Source organism: Mobula hypostoma, chromosome 2 (assembly GCF_963921235.1).
Source record: "Mobula hypostoma chromosome 2, sMobHyp1.1, whole genome shotgun sequence".
NCBI classification, from domain to species: Eukaryota; Metazoa; Chordata; class Chondrichthyes; order Myliobatiformes; family Myliobatidae; genus Mobula; species Mobula hypostoma.
In genome coordinates this window covers 243,706,749-243,726,255 of record NC_086098.1, presented here as the reverse complement: position 1 = coordinate 243,726,255, position 19,507 = coordinate 243,706,749, and the positions used below count along the sequence as shown (strand labels likewise).

General features: G+C 42.4%; 1 protein-coding gene across 1 annotated transcript in view; it reads left to right on the top strand.

The window, feature by feature from the left end:
* ilf2 (interleukin enhancer binding factor 2) overlaps positions 1–14,680 on the top strand; it is a 56,150-nt gene extending 41,470 nt beyond the window's left edge. Inside the window, exons 11-15 of the mRNA XM_063041863.1 lie at positions 3,478–3,539; positions 4,096–4,210; positions 7,626–7,716; positions 12,689–12,861; positions 14,518–14,680. Coding sequence (XP_062897933.1) covers positions 3,478–3,539; positions 4,096–4,210; positions 7,626–7,716; positions 12,689–12,837 — 417 coding nt within the window. The 3' untranslated portion in view covers positions 12,838–12,861; positions 14,518–14,680. The remainder of the gene's footprint in view (positions 1–3,477; positions 3,540–4,095; positions 4,211–7,625; positions 7,717–12,688; positions 12,862–14,517) is intronic.
* Positions 14,681–19,507: the final 4,827 nt, after the last annotated feature.

Genomic DNA, 19,507 nt, shown 5'->3' with positions numbered 1-19,507 from the left:
AGGGTCTTTGTACCCTTGCAGCTCCTTAGCTCAATTCACAATGATTCAACACCTTCCAACCCTATGTCAGCTCTTTCTAATGATTTGATTTCATTTTTTTACTATCATAGCAACGCTGTCCCCTCTGTCTTCCTGCCTGTCCTTTCAATACAATGTGTATCCTTGGACGTTAAGCTCCCAGCTATAATCTTCTTTCAGCCATGTTTCAGCGATGACTGCAACATCATACCTGCCAATCTGCAACTGTGCTGCAAGTTCATCTACCTTATTCCATATACTGCGCACATTCAAATATAACACCTTCAGTCCCGTATTCATCCTTTTCAATTTTGTCCACCTCTTACGTTGCAACTCATCCTGTCGACTGCAATTTTGCCCAATCAACAGCCTTTCCTCCTACACATTGTCTCTGTTTGTAAACCAAGCTACCTCATGTTCAGCACTATTATCTGCCTTTCCTACAATACTGCTTGCATTGAAATATAGGCAGCTCAGGACACAAGTCGCACCATGCTCAATCTTTTGATTCCCAACTTTGTCTGAGGTCTTATCAACATCTGCCTTCACAACATCTCCACTAACTGTTCTGACACTCTGGTTCCCATCCCCCTGCAACTCTAAATCCCGCTGTGCAACATTAACAAACCTTCCTGTTAGGATGTTAGTCCCTCTCCCAGTTCAGATGCAAACTGTCCCTTCTGTACAGCTCCCATTTTCCCTGGAAAAGAGCCCAATATTGCCCTCCCTCCTACACCAACTCCTTAGCCATATATTAAACTGTATAATCTTCCTAGTTCTGGCCTCACTAGCATATGGCACAGGGAGCAATCCTGAGATCTCAACCCTGGATGTCCTGCCCTTTAGCTTAGCAGCTAACTCCCTGAACTCCCTAAGCAGAACCTTCTCATTGGTACCTGTGGGTTTTGGGGGTGTCGGGGTGGACAGGCAGACAATATTTTTAGTGGGAGACCAAAGCTGGTCTGGTTCTTAGATTGAAAGGTTTACGGAATTCCAAGTAATTTCAGATCACACTTAGTGACAGACAAGGTGACATTTTGGTGCCTTGTGTCAGCCTTGCGTTGTGATGCCCAGCAAATGAATGTAATCCCGTTGGTCATCGAGAAATAGAAAGTACTGTAAATACTGACATGATAATGAGCTCAGTGGTGCTGCTGAGGGATCCAGGTACAACTGTGCAGATGAGTGGTGAGAGAACTCAACCACTTCACTCCCTCCCATGTGCCAAGCAACACATGATCACATTCAGCCCCGGAACAGCCTTCAGATTTTCAGTATCTGAAATTGTTTTGCATTTTGCTCAGTAGTTATTGACTGCATCCAGGATGTTACTATGGTAAATACCTTAATGTGGGCGTTTCAATATTGAGAAGGCTTTTTATCTGTTAGGTATATCTCTAGTCTGATTCTTGCCTTGTGCACCTAAACACACATTCGAACAGAGAGCCTTTGGCTCATGATCAGACGTGTAAATTCTGGCTAATTTTACTTATAAAAGAAGAAGATAAAAAAGTAGATGTGCCCTTCCTGGCATGGCACATCAATACAGTGCCAGTCAATCAGCCCATCGGTGTTGACCTTCATATTATTGGAGTTACATTTCAATCCTATTTCCTTGACGGTGGCTTCACCATTTGCATCAATGGCCATTTCATTTAGGTACTTCACTCTTCTCCCTTCATTTTTTTAGTAATATTCTAAATCCATGTAATTTTTAAAATCTAAATAAATTTGACTATCTGCACTCTCAGGATTTTCATCCAATTCCCATTCTAAATACCCATTCTACCGTCAGGGAGGAGCTACTGAAGTCTGAAGACACACTAAACATTTTAGGAACAACTTGTTCCCCACCACCTTCAGATTTCTGAACTATTGCACTATTTAATTCTTTTATCATAACAAATTAATTTTTTTTTATGTCTTGCTCTGTATTGCTGCACAACAAAAAATTACAAAAGAGATAAAAAACCTGATTCTGATTGTTTGAAACAGAAACACTGCTTTAATGGTACTCTGGAAGTAACTGCTAATCCTTTTCAATTATTCCAGTAATTTGTATTGTTTTGGTCTAATTAACGGCTAAATTTAATGCTATCCACAGGTGTGTCCAGCGATGTTACCTCAACGTTCTAGGATCTAATTTGCCTTTTTATGGGCTGCTGAAAGCAGCGTGTATCTGCATGCTCTTGCAAGTAACATTAAATTTAGCCGGGGGATTAGGCCAAAACAGTCTAAATTACTGGAACCATTGACAAGGATGATCAAATACTGTACTCCCTTTAAAGGGACGTTTTTGTTTCACTGGAAGGTCAAATGGGAATCTGGGAATGGTGAGAGTGCAGATAATCAGATTTGCTCATTAAAAATGAAATACACGGATTCAGAATCATTGCTAGAAGAATAAAGGGAGAAAGGAAATTCTCCAGTGGTACCTAAATGACACAATTAAAATAAATTCCCCATCACTCTCAAATTCTGCCAGTTACACTGTGCTCCCTGTCACGTATTTCCCCCTTGGAGCAACAAAATTTCCACCTATTGTTTTCTTTGCACAGTTCCCATTTCCAATTTGTTTCTCCCCACTCCCTGCAGTAGTCTGTGCCTATTAAATCTTGTTGACTTTTGTGATCATGTTTTATTCTGCCTGTCAGCAATATCCAGTTTAAACACAATTGTGTGAGACGGGGCTGTGATTCCCGGTACTCCACTTGGGAATGTATGTTACACACAGTTACACAAGTCTAATTGCAGAGACAGTTGCTCCTGTTGATCCTTGCAGGCGTTTGTACTGCACATGAGATTCTGGCATCAAACCCCATCACTGTCATTCTTTTCCTTTCTTTCATCTGTTTACCCAGCTTCGCCTTGGAGGCAACCCTACCAAGTTCCACAGTTTTCCCACTCTCTGCAGAGAGGTTTCTTCTAAGTTCTCTGATAGATTTAGTTCTGGCTGTTCATCTTATTTGCTTGTGCTATGTTTGTTTATTTATTTATCCACCTATCCAACACCGTAACATGCCCTTCTGCCCAATGAGCCTGCCCCACCCTATTATACCCATGTGACCAATTAACCTACTAACCTACAAGTCTTTGGAATGGAGAAGGAAACCAGAGCACTCGGAGTAAGCCCATGTGATCATGGGGAGAACGTACAAACTCCTTACAAACAGTGGAGGGAACTGAACCTGGGTCACCAATATTACGTTGACTGTTGCATTACTGTGCCACTTGTATAAATACAAATGTTTACTGGTTTTGGTGTTGAGACATTTCATCAATGTTTAACTTTTAGTCAGAGAGCGACGTCCTTGCATCCATCTATCTTTGGGGAGACTGGAGACTGGCTGTATATTTTTCAGCACTAGCCCACTGCACTACAGCACTCCCAACCCCAGCATGCTGGGATGCTTAGTTTTAAGATATGTTTTGTAATCGGAGACTCAAAATCTTTTGCAGGGTCACTCTGCTGTAATGAACAACCCATCCAGACAGCCGCTGGCCCTCAATATCGCCTTCAGGTATGCGCAAGGGCATTTTGTGGGATGGAGTGGTGTTGGGTTGATGATACAGAATCTTTAACTCGCTTCAATATAACATTTAGGGCCCAGTGCTGTGTACTGAATTCTCCGGGGATGGTTTCCAGCAGGATAAAGTTCTCAGGGAAGAGCTATACTGCGATTTTTTTTTAATGGTGTGGCTGTGTGTTAAAGGTAGCGAAGTGATGTGATGGGTGGCTGGGATAGAAATTTAATGAAATTATTTTGATAAAATTTATTTAGAGGTGAACTACATTAGGGGCATTTAAGAGACTTACATGGATGAAAGAAAAATGGAGGGCTATGTAGAAGGGAAGGTTTAGATTGATCTTGAAATAGGTTAAAAGGTCGTAACAACATAGTTGGCCAAGATGCTTGTATTGTGCTGTATTTTATTGGTGCGTGAAGACCACAGGGCTGGAATCTCCAATTAGTATTGGATAGGGTTGCTCTGAATTGTCCTAGGCTTGGAGGCAGTGGTAACCTCATTCATGGGGATAGTGTGCAGAGGAATGACTTGTCTCCCGGATTCCCACAGACGCTGCTTACAGCTCCTGGCAGCAGGTTTATTCCTGCCTGGATCGGTAGGAATTACGGATCCATGTGAAAGTGGAAACTTCCGTGTCCACACCGTGATGACCCTCGAGCAACAGGTAAGCTACCAGAACTTGGGAAGGTCATGGCCTCAGAAGTTCAGCACGTTCCTTTTGCCTGCTCTTTCAACTTAAATGAAATTCCTTATCCCTAACGTTTGTGCTTTTTAACATCTTATAGAATCACAGAGTGTGAAGGCAGTTTATTCTGCCCATCATCGATACTAACACAATATATGAGAGAAGTTAACTTGGCCCACCCCTGTGCTTTTTCACAGCTTTACAAATTTCTTCCTTTGATCTCTTTACTAAGGCCCATTTAAACACTGCGCTCCGGTCTCCACTGGAAGTACATTTGGCAGTCACTTGTAATGTTTACTGCACCTCACTTTTTGCTCTCTTACTGCACTACTTATTTATTTTTGTGTTACTTATTGTAACTAACAATGATTTTTTTATGTCTTGCATGGTACTGCTGCTGCGAAACACATACTTCACAATGTAACTGATAATAAACCTGATTCTGATTCCAACTGGGGCTTGACTCAGTATTTGATTTTGCATTCAGCATTGAGTAAGTCTGTAAAATCATGTACCCCCATATGCACCTTTTAGGCATCTAATCAACTTGCCAGTCATCTTTAATGAATATTTTATGAACGTCCAAGTGTCTGTATGATTTCATGCAGTTTGATCTTTCCCATCCTTCTAGCTACTGGCATTGTCTGATTCGTAACTCTTTTTTGATAACTGATAAAGAATTGTGGCTTCAGAATTTTGAGTCCATTTCACCAGGCACGTACACGGCTTAACTAAGTGATGCTAGTCATCGTGTCACACAGCACAGAAACGGCCCTTTGGTCCAACTGCTCCACGTTGACCAAGATTTCCCATCTAAGCCAGCCCCATTTCCCCATCACTTGACACACCGGCCCAAACCTTTCCTATTTATGTACCTGTCCAAGTATAGAACACTACAGCACAGTAAGGCCTTTCGCCCCACCAAGTTGTGCTGACCTTTTAATCTACTCTTAAGATCAATCTAACTCTTCCCCCCGCCCCTCGCCACATAATCGTCAATTTTTCTACCAACCCTGTGCCTGTCTAATGTCCGTAATGTCTCTGCTTCTGTCACCACACTAGGCAGGTGCTCAATATACAGACAACCTGGATCAGAAAGTAGCACCTCAGGTTCCTATTAAATCTTTTCCCCTCACAACTTAGAACAGTGCCTTCTAGCTCTTGATTTCCCCAAACCTGGGAAAAGGACCGTGAGCGTTCTCCCTGTCTATGCCCCCTCATGATTTTGTACCCCTCTATAAGATCACTCCTCAGTCTATTACATTCTTAGGGCTCCATTGTGTATATAGTCATCCATGACTACCATTTTACAATTGTTACAGGTCGCTTTAACTTCCCAAGTTAAACTGTGTTCTACTCTACCATTTCTATGTAAGCCTACAGTACATGCAACATAGAACATACAACACAGTGCAGGTCCTTCGGCCCACGATGTTGTGCTGACTTTCTAACATGTACCCTTAAGATCAATGTCACCCTTCCCTCTCGCACCCTCCATTTTTCTATCATCCTATCTAGAAGTCTCTTGAATGCCATTTGGCGTTCCATGCACCCACCACTCTGTTTTTAAAAAAAAAATCAAGCAAACCAAAACACCTCTGACATTCTGCCTGTACTCTCCTCCAATTACCTTAAAATTTTGCTCCTCGTCTTAGCCATTTCTAACCTGGGGAAAAGTCTTTGGCTGTCTACTTGAACTATGCCTCGTATCATCTTGTTACACCTCTATCAAATTGCCTCTCATCCTCCTTTGTTCCAGAAAGAAAAGTCATAGCTCCCTTAACCTAGCCTTGTATAAAATGCTCTCCAATCCAGGTAACATCTTGTTAAATCTCCACACGCTCTGCTCTCAGATCAAGCTTACCCTTTCAGTCCCCGCCAACGTTCTCTGCCCCTTGAAGTTATCTCAAAGGTTCGTTTATTATCAAAGTATGTATGCAGTATACAACTCTGAGATACTTCTTCTCCAGGTAGCCGCAAAACCAAGAAAAGGCGTGGAAGTCAGTTCAAAGAGGAAAAGCAAACCCACCAACACGATCACCAGTCCCCCAAATCCCCACACAAAACAGTGAGAAAGAATGGCAAAAACACAGAATATAAAAACCGTAAGACTGGGAAAAAAAGTCCAGAGTCCAAAATCCATAAGCAGAAATCGTGGTAACGTTCACCAGCACTATCGAAAGAGAGAGCCTTCAGGGACAGCAGTTGGCCACACAAGCTTCCTCTTCGGCAGCAGAGCGATCCCACCAGCAATCAAAAGGCCATTGCCACTCGCCCTCCTCATTCACTTCTTCAATCTTCCTCATCACTTTAATCAGCAAATAATGGAAGCTTTAATTGGCGAAATGGAGTTGAACATCAGCTTGTGACCCTGTCTTGTTTCTTTGCCTCGAAGTTCATGCTCAATACTACTTGGAATCTTTTCAGAGACCACAAAATGCTCCAAGCTGGTTTTCCTTAATTTTGAGTTGATCTTGCCCCACCTTTTACATTTTACTCCTCCTTTTCCACTTTGTCTTTCTCTGAAAGTTTAATACACAGAGCTATTTAATTACTAACTTTGGTCAATCTTCAACCACATCTGTTTAATAGCTGTTATATTATACCAGTTTAACTCTATTTGTGCTGCTAACTTGTTATGAATGTTATATGCATGCAGATAAAGAGCTTTGAGTTTTGTCCTTTCTCTGGGGAATGGCAGAAAATTCCTAGACTCCTGAACAAATTTGATCCTGCATACAGCATCACATTTATAAGCAAGACGTCACCTAATTATTTACCTCATTGCTCCTCATGGGATATTAGTGCATTTATCTGTATTACAATAGAATACGGAATACTCTCCCTGTGAACTCGTGAATTTCATCCGGTTTCCTCCCACTTTCAAAGCACTTACATGTTAATAGGTTAATTGGTCGCAGTGGTGTAATTGGGTGGCACAGACTCATTGGTCGGAAGGGCCCGTAACCGTGTTTTATCTGTAAAATAGAAAAAAATAAAGATTGGTTCAGTTGAAGATCAGTGTGGCTGTCAGTGTGTGGAACCAAAGGAGATGGTGAGATTTTGCCTGGCACAGTAGTGTAACACTATTAGTGCCAACATCTGGGGTTCAGTTTCATCCCTGTCTCTACATCCTCCCTGTGACCATCCGGGTTTCCTCCGGGTGCTCCTGTTTCCTCCCACATTGCAGAGACGTACGGGTTAGTAGGCTAATCAGTTGCGTGGGTGTGATTGGGCAGCCTGGGCTCGTCCTGTATCTCTAAATATTCAAACATAAAACGAGCAATAGTAAGTACATTTGGAATATGTGTTCAGTGCACGATATAAATGTGAGATTAGTTTGTCTTGTGTGTTACTTCTTGTAATAGCCAAGTGTTGTTTCTTTTCCTTCTAGGACATGGTGTGTTTCACAGCACAGACCCTGGTCCGCATTCTCTCACACGGAGGTTATCGAAAGATCTTGGGACTTGAAGGAGATGCTAGCAGTAAGTCTAATGCCATGGGCTTACTTCTCCATTCCCTCTTCCCCCTTCCCCTTCGACTCCCCCTGCAGCGTTATTGATGTTCTCCTCCACGAAACCTCCAGCAATTTGGATTAATTGCCTCTTTAGCAAGTGCATTTCCTCCTATAATAATGAGCCACTGTATTGGAGTAACTGATGCAGCCAGTAAGGTATTAACATCTTGTCTTAGATAGAGTGGACATGGAGAAGATGTTTCCAATATGTGGGAGTCTAGGACAAGAGAGCGCAGCCTCAGAATACAAGGATTTACCCTGAGAACAGAGATGAGGAAGAGTTTCTTTACCCAAAGGATGATGTGTGTGTTTTGCATACTTCCTTTAAATTCTTGAAGTGGTTCTGATAACATATTATGCAAAAGGAAGCTGTGCTCTTCAAAGATCTTTCTTGCCTGGGCTGTCTGCATTCCAAAATCAAAATCTGGTTGAAAATCACTGGCAGATGTCTTGAGATTTGTTGATATCGTGCAACAGTACATCATAAAATGCTATAAATGATAATAAGACGTATTATTGTGACTTGGATGAAGATTTTTGAGTAATTAATGCAGAAAACTAGGTAATTGCAAAAGGTTCACAAACTTTTTCTTGCAACTGTACATTGCAGGTGAGGTAGCATCTGTTTCTTTCCATAAGACTGGTAAAACAAAGGAGCAGAATTAATCCACTGTGTCTGCTCTACCCTTCCGTCATGGCAGATTTATTAACCCTCTCAACCACATTCCCCTGCCTTTTCCTAGTGACTTGATGCCCGCACTATTCAAGAACCTATCGACCTCCATTTTAAATATAGCCAATGACTTGGCCTCTACAGCTGTCTGTGTTAATGAATTGCACAGATTCACCACCCTCTGACTAATGGAATTTCCTCCTCATTTCTGATCTAAAGGGACAACCTTCTATTCTGAGCCTGTGCTAGTGGGCCTAGACTCCCCCACTGTAGGAAACATCCTCTCTATGTCCACTCTGTCCAGGCCTTTCCATATTTAATAGGTTTCAATAAAGTCCCCCCTCATTCTTCTAAACTCCAGTGAGTACTGGCCCAGAGCCATCAAACGCTCCTCATACGTTAACCCTTATGTTTCCAGAATAATTCTCGTGAACCTCCTCTGGACCCTCCGATGCCAGCACATCCTTCCTTAGATAAGGAGCTCAAGACTGCTTACAATTCTCCAAATGCCTTGTAAAGCCTCAGCATTGATGCTCTCTGCAGTTGCTACCTGACTTGCTGCGTTCTCTGTTTTTATCTTACATTACCAACATCCGCAGTCCTTTATCACTGAGAAACAATTCAAAGATTGGTAGCGTAGGAGAAGAGATGAGAGAATCTTCCTTGTCTCCACGTGTGTCTTTGGCCTCCCTGCTGGAATCTCAGTCATCAGCAGATTTGAGTGGGAGGTTAATTCTTTGCGATAGAGTTTTTCCCATTGTGTAACTTTTTAAGCGATGTCACTGCAAGTGGCTGGCAGGCTGCTTTTAATGAGCTGTTTTTCAGCACATATTGAGCCACGAGCAAGCAGGTCTGCTCCCAGTGGATGTCTGCTTCAACTGATGTGCAGATTTGTAACAGAAACATGCACAGGATTAATGCAAATCTAGAGCAAAGTTAGCCAATTCCAGTAATTCACCAGCCTACCTCTTGGGGATTCAGACTGTATCCTGGTTTTTAAAACTCTTTCTGAGTAATCTGTCAGATTACTCTCCCCCTTCTCTCTTCTATTCCCCACTGGCATTTTAACTCTTCTCATCAGCCTGTCACCTCCACCCCGGTGCCCCTTCTCCAATGGTCCACTCTCCTCTCCCTTCGGATTTCTCCTTCTCCAGCGCTTTACCTTTCCCAATCACCTGGCTTCACCAATTCCTCCGTCTCCGCCGCATCTGCTCTCAGGATGAGGCTTTTCATTCCAGGACGAGGGAGATGTCTTCCTTTTTTAAAGAAAGGGGCTTCCCTTCCTCCAGCATCGACTCTGCTCTCAAATACATCTCCCCCATTTCACGCACATCTGCTTTCACTCCATCCTCCCGCCACCCCACTAGGAATAGGGTTCCCCTGGTCCTCACCTACCACCCCACCAGCCTCCGGGTCCAACATATTATTCTCCGTAACTTCCGCCACCTCCAACAGGATCCCACCACTAAGCACATCTTTCCCTCCCCCACCCTCTCTGCTTTCCGCAGGGATCGCTCCCTTGTCCATTTGTCTCCTCCATCCCTCCCCACTGATCTCCCTCCTGGCACTTATCCTTGTAAGCGGAACAAGTGCTAAACATGCCCTTACACTTCCTCCCTCACTACCATTCAGGGCCCCAGACAGTCCTTCCAGGTGAGGCGACACTTCACCTGTGAGTCGGCTGGGGTGATATACTGCATCAGGTGCTCCCAATGTGGCCTTCTAAATATTGGCGAGACCCGACGCAGACTGGGAGACCGCGTTGCTGAACACCTACGCTCTGTCCACCAGAGAAAGCAGGATCTCCCAGTGGCCACACATTTTAATTCCACATCCCATTCCCATTCTGACATGTCTATCCACGGCCTCCTCTACTGTAAAGATGAAGCCACACTCAGGTTGGAGAAACAACACCTTATATTCCGTCTGGGTAGCCTCCAACCTGATGGCATAAACAATGACTTCTCTAACTTCCGCTAAAGCCCCACCTCCCCCTCGTACCCCATCTGTTACTTATTTTTATACACACATTCTTTCTCTCACTCTCCTTTTTCTCCCTCTGTCCCTCTGACTATACCCCTTGCCCATCCTCTGGGTCCCCCCCCCCTTGTCTTTCTCCCTGGGCCTCCTGTCTCATGATCCTCTCGTATCCCCTTTGCCTATCACCTGTCCAGCTCTTGGCTCCATCCCTCCCCCTCCTGTCTTCTCCTATCATTTTGGATCTCCCCCTCCCCCTCCAACTTTCAAATCTCTTACTCACTCTTCCTTCAGTTAGTCCTGACGAAGGGTCTCGGCCCGAAACGTCGACTGCACCTCTTCCTAGAGATGCTGCCTGGCCTGCTGCGTTCCACCAGCAACTTTGATGTGTGTGGCTTGAATTTCCAGCATCTGCAGAATTCCTGTTGCTTACGGCTTCAGCCATCACCTAGCTTGTCCTCCTTCCCCTCATCCCACTTTTTTTATGATGGTGTCTTTCCCCCGTCCTTCCCAGTCCTGAAGAAAGGTCTGTGCCTGAAACATCGACTGTTCATTCATTCCCATAGATGCTGCTTGACCTGCTGAGTTCCTCCAGCATTTTGTGTGTGTGTTGCTTTGGATTTCCAGCGTCGTGTGTTCAGTCTGAATATATTTAAAATAGATGACAATGTTCAGGGGTTGGTATGCTGACATTTCCTTCCCCCTTCCTTTATAACTCCATGAAATTGCTAACTTTATTCAAGTAGCCCACTTTTCAAATGTGAATAATGAATGGTGCAAGGCTTTCCAAGTTCAGCGTGTACTGGCTAAGCTCAAGCTGCCCGGTAGCCATGCTTCTGCTCAACACAAGTCTGGTTCATTTCTGGTTGCCTCATTCTAGGAAGGATGTGGAAGCTTTTGTGAAGGCGCAGGAGAGATTTATCAGGAAGCTGCCTGGATTAGAGAGCATCTCTTATGTGGATAGGTTAAGCAAGCTCTGGGCATTTCTCTTTGGAGCAAAGGAGGATGAAAGGTGACTTTATAGAGGTGGACAAGATGATAAAAGGCATAGATTAAGCAGAGAGCCTGAGACAGTTTCCCCAGGGCAGAAATGGCTGATATGAGAGGGCGTACTTTTAAGGTGATTGAAAGAAAGTTTAGGAGAGATTTCAGAGGGAATTTTTTTTACACAGACTGTAGTAGGTGCCAGAGGTCATGGTAGAGGCAGGTATGTAAGGGGCATCTTAGATTGGTACATGGCTGAAAGAAAAATGGAGGGCTATGTGGGAGGGGAGGGTTAGATTGACCTTAATGCAAGTTAAAACTTTGGTGCAACAGTGTGGGCTGAAGGGCCTGTACTGTGCGTTCTTTTCCATGTTCTAAGTTACAGAAGACTAATTCTGGAACGTATGATCTTGCTCGCCCAAATAGCTTGTTTATCCAAAGATCAGTTGAACTTGGTTCTGAAACTTTAAGGGTATGAGCTTGGGTCCATTAATCAGTGCGAATGTTCAGGATGGTAGGTAGGAAAGCCCTTCAGAGAAGTTATGCAAATTAATAACGAGTATGTGTGAAGTATCTTCAAAATATTGCCTCCAGAGGTGGCCAAATGTTTGAATTTGTCTCCTCATAGAGATAGTGGAGACACATTATAAAAAGGAGAGTTGTAGCTATCCAGTCATAGAACACCACAGCACAGAAACCGGTGCTTTGGCCCATCTAGTTCATGCAGAGCTATTCTGCCTTGTTCCATCGACCCACATCCAGACCATAGCTTTCCATACCCCTCCCATTGATGTACCTGTCCAAATTTCTCTTAATCGTTGAAATCAAATCCGCATCCACGACCTCCTGCTGGCAGCTTTTTCCACTTTCACCACCGTCTGAGTTTAGAAGTTGCCCCTCAGGTGTCCCTTAAGTATTTCACCTTTTACGCTTATAACCTCTAGTTCTAGTTTCAGCCAGTAGAAAAAGCCGCCTTTTTCTCTATCTATAGTCCTAATAATTTTATGTACCTGTGTCAAATCTCCCCTCATTTTCTTATGCTCAGGGTAATAAAGTGCTAACCTATTCAACAGTTGGCTATCACTCAGCTGTGTTGACAGGAGCACTGGAGGCCAGAGATTCAATATATTTAGCTTGAGTGCTACTCTCAACACTGATTCTCTCAGGAATTACTGTCTTGACCTCCTCCATTTCGAGATTGGGCATGGAAACAGGTCCACTGCACACTGTAGGATCTGCAATCTGTGGCCAAGACCCCAAGGCGATGAGTCATTGAAATGATGATCGCATTTTTTTTGTTCACCAGACTTGGCTGTTGAAATGTCCACCTGGGACGGAGTGATTGTGACCCCATCGGAGAAGGCCTACGAGAAGCCGCCTGAAAAGAAGGAGGGAGAGGAAGAGGCAACGGAAGGAGCAGAGGAGGAGGAGGAGAACATGGAAACCACAGAATAGAGGAACGTCGGACATTTATTAGTAGTAGGTGTAATCCCACATTCGTTCTGCAATCAGCCCTCTTGTCACCAGGATCATTTATTGCATTATTTTTGCTGGAAAGTGGCTTGAGTTTATCCCCGGATTATGTCCCCATCTCATCCCTCCACCCCCCAGCCCCGTACCCCACTGCAGCTACGGGTACATCACCCTCGTGTTATGCAGCTTGAGATCCTGTGTTTGGACATGGTGCTGAGTTAGAATTGCATTGCTAAAGGCTTCTCATAGTTGAAGTGAAAGGCATTGCACACCTCCCATTACATTCCAGTTCCTTGAATGCCTTTTTGTTCATTGCTGTTAAATGTTCATGTTGGATTTCTGTTTAATTTCTGATCCTTAGGGTTCTTCCGGGAGTCAAAAATGGTAAACATTCCGAGATTTCAGTTTATTTTAGAGTACAAACCAACATACAAATGATAAGCAAACTAAATAAGGAGCTGAGAAGCAATGCTAAGAGGGGAATTAATGCTAAGACAAGAGAATAAAGATGGCACTCCTGAAAATACAGATAAGATAAAGAAATTCCTTAGATAGAGATAAATTAGTTAATAGGCTACGTAATTAAAACAATTATATCACGTGGGTCATGAGCTAATACTTAGCCAGTGAAGAATGGGAAAGGTGGTAAACTGTTAGTTTACCTGCTATACCGCTCTCTGCCAGAGAGTGCGAAAATACATGTTTGTTAAAAAGTACAAATCTTATAAAACGTATTATTTAAAAAAGTGGTTTCAACACTCACGAGTAATATTTTAAGCACTCGCATTACCATTGTCTTTATCTAAAGCAGAATAACGGTTGAGCTATACTAGTTGACATGATTAAGATGGTAAGGCAACAAGTCATAGCACATGCATTTAGGATAGCGTTTTTAATTGAGAGTGGTGGACCAAGAGGAGTATTCTTTGTATTTTTTTGACCATCTTTAGCTAAACTCATGAGGTCTTGGGAGTTTGAAGAATTCTCCTTAACTTTGATGATTGGCATATATATTGCTTAATTAAATTTAAGAAATTGGCATCATATATTACAACATAAAGATGGGATACATCGCCAGTGTATCTTATAGAGGGAGCATTAAACTGACCCTTCTGCCTGTTCACATAATCTTTCAGAGATTTCAAGGCACTGTCAAAAATGGAGAATTTTCCCAGTGCCTGGGTTAGCATTCCTGCCTTGAATAAATTTTGATATGTAAATATCATTCTTCAGGTGGGACAGGGTTGAAGAATTCAACATAAGCTCATACAAACTTCTCACAAACAAGAGAAAATCTATAGGTGCTGGAAATCCAAGCAACACACACAAAATACTGGAGGAACTCAGCAGGCCAGGTAGCATCTTTGGAAAAGTACAGTTGACGTTTCAGGCCGAAGATGTTGCCTAGCCTGCTGAGTTCCTCCAGCATTTTGTGTATGTTGGCTCATACAAATTTCTGTTCACTGAACATGGAGCTATTTGACTGACTTAAGATAGAGATACAATACTGGCCAACTGGTAAAATTAGTTTCTGTGGACAAATATAGCTGGCCATGTCTGCTACCCACCTGCATCAAACTTAAGATTCACATGCCCCCACGAACACAGACTTAAAGCTTTCTCCTGTTTTCTCCTTTTCTGTTTCCCCGTTCTCTTTTTCAGATCAATGTCCAGGAACTACAAAATCTGTCAGACAACGCATCCACCAGACTTGGCACTGGATCAGACTGCCTGTCCGAACTTCCCTTTTTGTAATGTTTTGCCCAGTTTATTGTGTTATTTTTGTAGTTTGTTCTAATTGCAATAAAGTTTTTCTTTAATTTTAGTTTTTTGATCTATCACTGAAATGGTGAAAGTGTTCTGTAGTGGAGCAGTGAACAGTCACAGTGAATTAAATCACTGCATTGAAAAGGTTCGTTATTGTTGCATTGTTTACCAATTGTTACAATCTGCAGCTATGATGAAAATTTTAAAGGCACTCTCATTGAGAATATCATTTCTTCGGAGACCTGCTGCTTGGAAGGTTGTCTTGCCTGTTACTGTACAGTGCATGCACAGGGTGGAACTGTAAGCTGACTCCTAAGTGAGATATTACACGATAGAACAAATTTCTGTGAGTGACTCATAGCTGGAATCTAATCAAGGGTTATGTAAGGGTTTAAATGGAGATTAATACATTCCTGGGAAGGCATCAGGCAGGAATCTAATTTTGGGGAAGGAGTGAAAACAGAACTAAGTTTGCATTTCTGTTGACCTGACGTTACTCTGACTGGGGAAAGTAGTGATGGGCAGAACTAAAATCCTTCGTGAGCTGGAACGGACAATACCTGCAAAAGCTTTCCAGCATTGTTCTCCTTGACAAAAAATAGTATTGTTAGGTGTTCCTCCATCATTAAGGACCCCCAGCCTCCAAGACACGCCCTCTTTCCATTGCATCCATCAGGGAGGAGGTACAAGAGCCCGAAAACACAGCACTCAACATTTTAGGGTCAGCTTCTTCCCCTCCGCCGTCAGACTTCTGAATGGACAATGAACCCAAGAACACTACCTCATTATTTTTGCTCTCTTTTGTGCACTACTTATAAATATAAATAAAATACATACAGTACTGTGCAAAAGTCTTTTAGGCACATGTAATTCTGTACAGCGAAGATGCTATTGAAAATAATGAGATGAAAAGTTTCTAAATATCAAAAAAAAACTACAAAGACTACAAACCTAAATAAAATCAATACTTGGTCTGACTTTCTTCTTTCTTCTTTAAAACTGCATCAATTCTCTTAGGTATACTGTCGTGCAGTTTTATAAGAAAATCGACTAGTAGGCCGTTTCAAGCATCCTGGCAAACAGTTCTTCTGCAAACTTTGGCTGCCTCTGTTGCTTCTGTCTCTCAAGGTAATCCCAGACAACCTTGATGTTATAGTCATAGTCATAGTCATACTTTATTGATCCTGGGGGAAATTGGTTTTCATTACAGTTGCACCATAAATAATTAAATAGTAATATGTAAATTATACCAGGAAATAACTCCAGGACCAGCCTATTGGCTCAGGGTGTCTGACCCTCCAAGGGGGGAGTTGTAAAGTTTGATGGCCACAGGCAGGAATGACTTCCTATGACGCTCTGTGTTGCATCTCAGTGGAATGAGTCTCTCGCTGAATGTACTCTTGAAATCAGGGCTCCTTGGAGGGCATACATCTGTTGCAGAACTTGTTCTTCTTTTCACTGAAGATAGTTCTTTATGACCTTGGCTGTGTGCTTGGGGTCATTGTCCCTGGTGGTTTTGCACGTTGGATGAGAATCTGCTTGTACTTCTCAGCATTGAGGATTCCATTAATTCTGACTAGCTCCGTTTGCAGAAATGCAGCCCCAACCTGCAAAGAATGTCTGCCATGCTTCACTGTTGGCGACACACATTCATCCATGTAGCATTCTCCAGCTCTTCTACAGACAAACTGCCCCTGTTTGAGCCAAAAATGTCGAATTTTGACTTGTCGGTCCGGAGTACTTGCTGCCATTGTACGTGCCCCAGTCTTTGTGTTTTTGTGCCTAGTTGAGTCTCTTGGCTTTGTTTCCACTGGAGGAATGACTTTTTGGCAGCAACTATTCCATGAAGGCCACTTCTGACAAGACTTCTCTGGACTGTGGAAGGGTGTTCCGGGGTTCCAGTAGTTTTTGTAAGTTCAGAACTGAATGCAGTGCTGGATTCTTCCGATTTAGAAGGGACGTCAGTTTGATGTATCTCTCGCCTGCTGCACTCAGTTTCCATGGCTGAGTACTTCATTTCTGGTTCTCAACTTTGCTTGTTTCTTTGAGTTTCTTCAGAAGAGCTTATACAGCACATCTTGAAACCCCTGTCTACTGCAAAATTTCTGCTTGGGAGAGACTTTGCTGATGAAAGATGACCACCTTGTGCCTTGTTACCTTTTAGTTTGGTTCCTTCTACACCCATTTCTGTTTCAGTTAATCAGGTTCATTATGTCATCGATCATTATCATCCTTTTTGTTATCTTTGTTTAATCATGCCTACAAAGTAAGTTTCAGTGGTCTTTTATTTAATGTTACTTTAATGAGATGCAAAACTTTCCCGAACATTTAATTTTTTGGAAAATGTATGTTTGAAAATCTAAAATTTGCTCTTTCTACTATCACACTAATGCAGAAGACAAAAAAATAAACATCTAAAATAAAGTTTATTTACAAAGTCTAGGGTGTCAAAGACTTTGGCACAGTACTGTATATTTTTTTCTCTCTTATAATTGGGCGCCACAGTAGCGTAGCAGCACAATGCTATTACAGCTCAGGCGTTGAAGTTCAATTCCAGCATCTCTGTACATAATCCCAACTCCCAGTGGAATGTGTGGGTTTATCCCAAGTGCCCTTGTTTCCTCCCATTGTCCAAAAGACTTACTGGGTAGATTAATTTGTCATTGTAAATTGTCCCATGATTAGGCTAGGGGTGGGTGGGGTGGCTTGAAGGGCTGGGAAGGCCTATTCTGCACAGTATGTCCATCTAAAAAAAATTAAAGTATATTTCATCTAATGCCTCGTACTGTTGTCCCAAAACAACAAATTTCATGGTTTACGTCAGTGATATTAAACCTGTTTCTGATTCTTCCAATATTTACAGCCTCAGTTTAGTTGCTCAAAATATTTAATTATCTTTTCAGTTTTCATCAACTACCAGCCTCCAAGCCCCCCCCCCCCTCCCCCCAGGGAGGCATTGTGTGCTGGCTGTGCTACTGTGGTCTTAGTCCCTGCCAGGAAATGTAAATACCAGGACCTTAAATTACAGTATAAACAGGAAGCGGTCATTGTGTCCACTCGGCTATTGATCAAGTGATGCCTGATCCTGTATTCGGTTCTACTCTTCTGTCTGATTGTAATATCCCTTGATAATCTTTGTATTGAAGAACGATCAAGTGCAACTTTAAACATACTCAACAACACCCCTCTGTCACAAAGAAGTCAGAACTTTCACCAGAGACGTGTCCGTCCTGAATAACTCACCTGATAACCTGCCTCCAGCCAGGAGCATGCAGCATCTATCCTGCAAGATGTTATCAAGAATTTTAATACAATTCACTACATTCAGAGCTCATCCTTCTCAGTCAGTGCCCATCCTTCTACTCCAAGGAACCAATTCAGTGTCAAAGGTATTTTGTATCCTTCCCTGAGTAAGGAACTTGACATGCTTCATGAAGCCCTGCACAATTGCAACATGACTTTCTTACTCTTCCACTCCACTTCCTTACTCCTGTTGCAGCCTGTTAGATTTTTTCTTTTCTCTCTCCACCCTTCTTCAACAAGCACCTATTAAAATAAAGCCACTTGGTCTGTCATTCTCTGTAGAAGTTAATCAATTGCTCTGGTGTGTGGCAAAAAAATGATCAGTTGAGCTTTCAATTAGCAAAGATGTCAAAGCTGCCCCCCCTTCCCATGTGACCTCATTATAGGAAGGATGTGGAAGCTTTAGAAAGGGTGCAGAGGAGATTTACCAGGATGCTGACTGGATTAGAGAGTGTGTTTTATAACAATAGGCTAACCAAGCTAAAGCCTTTCTGTAAAGAAGATTGGTGAAATCAAGAAACGTCTTCTGACAATTACTGTTTGATGTGTGATTGATCTTTATTTTATCTTCCTCAAATGGAGCTTGGATAAGACTTGAGTGAGACTAAGGAGGGGACTGAAATTTTAATTCTAGGACTATGTTGAACGTTGCGCAAGTTGTTAAGACATTTTGCGTATGTCCTTCATTAGTCAGGGCATTGAGTTCAAGAGCCACGAGGTAACGTTGCAGCTCTATAAAACCCTGGTTAGACCACACTTGAATATAGTGTTCAATTCTGGTTGCCTCATTATAGGAAGGATGTGGAAGCTTTAGACAAGGGTGCAGAGGAGATTTACCAGGATGCTGACTGGATTCAAGAGTATTTTTATGAGGATAGGTTAACCGAGCCAAGGTTTTCTCTCTTTGGAGTGAAGAAGGATGAACGGTGACTTGACAGAGGTGTGCAAGATGATAAGAGGGCATAGATCGAGAAGATAGCCGAAGACTGTTTCTCAGGGCAGAAATAGCTAATACGAGGGGGCATAATTTTAAGATGATTGGAGGAAAGTATAGGGAACATGTCATGGGTAGTCGGAATCAGAATCAGGTTTATTATCACCGGCATGTGACGTGAAATTTGTTAACTTAGCAGCAGCAGTTCAATACAATACATAATCTAGCAGAGAGAAAAATAATAAAATATATTAAATTAAACATAGTAAGTAAACAAGTAGATCAATTACTTGTATTGAATAGATAATTTAAAAATGTACAAAAACAGAAATACTGTATCTTTAAAAGAGTGTGATGGGTGCATGGAATGCACTGCCAGGGTGATTAGATTAGATTACGAGGACACGCAGTCCTCTTTTATTGTCATTTAGTAATACATGCATTAAGAAATGATACAATGTTCCTCCAGAATGATATCACAGAAACACAAGACAGACCAAGACTAAAAAAACTGACAAAAATGACATATTTATAACATATAGTTACAACAGTGCAAAGCAATACCGTAATTTGATAAAGAACAGACCATGGGCACGGTAAAAAAAAAGTCTCAAAGTCTCTCGAAAGTCCCATCATCTCACGCAGATG